General features: G+C 44.5%; 1 protein-coding gene across 1 annotated transcript; it reads right to left on the reverse strand.

The window, feature by feature from the left end:
- Positions 1-446: 446 nt before the first annotated feature.
- LOC121174481 (uncharacterized) lies at positions 447-1,575 on the reverse strand. The gene is made up of 2 exons (XM_041013703.1): positions 1,474-1,575; positions 447-1,392 (listed from the first exon to the last, which is right to left on the reverse strand). The coding sequence occupies exons 1-2, from the start codon at positions 1,537-1,539 to the stop codon at positions 709-711; spliced, it is 750 nt and encodes a 249-aa protein (XP_040869637.1). The 5' UTR covers positions 1,540-1,575; the 3' UTR covers positions 447-708.
- Positions 1,576-1,876: the final 301 nt, after the last annotated feature.

The following is a 1,876-nucleotide window of genomic DNA, read 5'->3' on the forward strand; positions in this document are numbered from 1 at the left end:
TCAACCAACTCAACCATATCCCTTAAACCCCAAACATCTAACCCTAACCCTAACCCCTAATCGAAACCATAAACCCTTAAACCCCTAACCTCTAACCTTAACCCTAACACAAACCCAAACAACTCAACCCTAAACCCTTAAACCCGGAACCTCTAACCCTAACCCTAACCCAAACCCAAACACCTACACCCTATCCCTTAAACCCCTAATGCATAAAACCTAACCCTAACCCATTGCCATAATCCCTAACACCTAACCCTAAACCCTTACCATAATCCATAAACCCTATCCCTCAACCCTAACACCTAACCATAATCCCTTACCCTAATCCTGAAACCTAACCCTACACCTTTACCATAATCCATGAAACCTAACCCTAAACCCGGGGCCTAATCCATAAACTTAAACCCTAGCAGCTAACCATAATACATAAAGCCTAACCCTAACCCCACAACCTAACCATAATGCATAAACCCTAACCCTAACCCCTTGCCATAATCCCTAAACCTTAACCTTTACCATAATCCATAAACCCTAACCCTAAAACATATCCATCAACCCTAAACCCTAAACTTAGTTTATTATTATACTTTGATGCGCCACATAAACTCTATACATTAGTAAGGCATAATAAATCAGATGCGATAGATTAATTGTCAAAATCAAATGTCTTACAAACAACAACAAAATTACACAGATACATCAAAATCAATCATTATGGTGTCCGTGATGTCGTGAGGATGTGCCACATGGTCGATCCCATCTTCGCGCTTGACGATCAGGATTTCTTCTTCCGCCGCGTTGTCTCCCCGCTTCTGCTTGCTCAGCCTCTGCAGAAAACTCCTGACGCAAATCAACACCTAATAAGTCGCCCATATCAGGTATTGCTCCGGGTACATTCCATTGCGGAGCAAATGGGGCGTTAGGTGTTGCCATGGAGGCATCGTGCTGTTGTGAAGGAGTCATAGTGGGCCATGAAAAATGAGCTTGTGTTTCCGCAACACCACCGAACGAATGTGAGGTCTCAGAAGTATCAGTATCATGACCTACAAAAGGATACTGATACATCTGTGAAGGATATTCGGAAAATGTTGCTGGCGTGTAATACATTCCATGACCACGCTCCATCATTTGTTGGGAATATTGTTCGGCTTCAACAGGCTCCCTTCGTCTGCCTATGCCCCGAGTTTCAACACTTGACTGAAGAATGTGAAACTCTGGGGCTGGGAATTCACGCTCTGATGCTGGACCATGTGACACTGGCTCAGTGATTCTCTCTTGCTCTTCAGATATAATCGCTAACTTATCCACGTAAGGCACGAGATCATCAACCGTCCACGTGTTCCTCCCTTGTGGTGACACCATATATTGTAAAGTCTCCACAACTTCACCCTGCAATTAGTAGCGTCAACAAATTATTGCTCATGCTTAAGACATTACTTAGAAGTTAAACATTGAGAAACAGATAAATACCAATGCAGCTGTGTTTGCATTGTTTGGGTCGACAAACATCTTTGTTTTACGCCTATACCACACCATGTAGTCCGAGTTATAACCCAGTAGGCCCTCCTGCCGAGGATAAACGTCGACCCTAAACTCTGCTCGGTTGTTCCACTGACCAATGATTGGGGCCAACAGGTGGAACCAATTCTCATCTTGTTTGCCTTTGAGCGTTATGCCATGGAGATTCTACGGTTGCGAAGGACACCCGGGGAATGGGTTGTTGCAATCCAAATTGTCGTAAAACTCTATCGGGGTTGGTGCCACTCAACAACATGGAAACAAATCAGTGGCACCACCGCAAACCAGGCTACACTTCCAACCACACAAATTGGAGGCAACGCTCCCATCACAGTTGCTGTGTATGGCTCCCAGA

The sequence above is a fragment of the Glycine max genome, assembly GCF_000004515.6.
Source record: "Glycine max cultivar Williams 82 chromosome 20 unlocalized genomic scaffold, Glycine_max_v4.0 Gm20_scaffold_142, whole genome shotgun sequence".
In the NCBI taxonomy this organism is placed as follows: Eukaryota; Viridiplantae; Streptophyta; class Magnoliopsida; order Fabales; family Fabaceae; genus Glycine; species Glycine max.

Coding starts and splice junctions, on each gene's coding strand:
- LOC121174481 (XM_041013703.1), bottom strand. CDS start 1,539: ATGGTGTGGTATAGGCGTAAAACAAAGATGTTTGTCGACCCAAACAAT. Junction 1,393..1,473: donor ATGCAAACACAGCTGCATTG/GTATTTATCTGT, acceptor TACTAATTGCAG/GGTGAAGTTGTGGAGACTTT.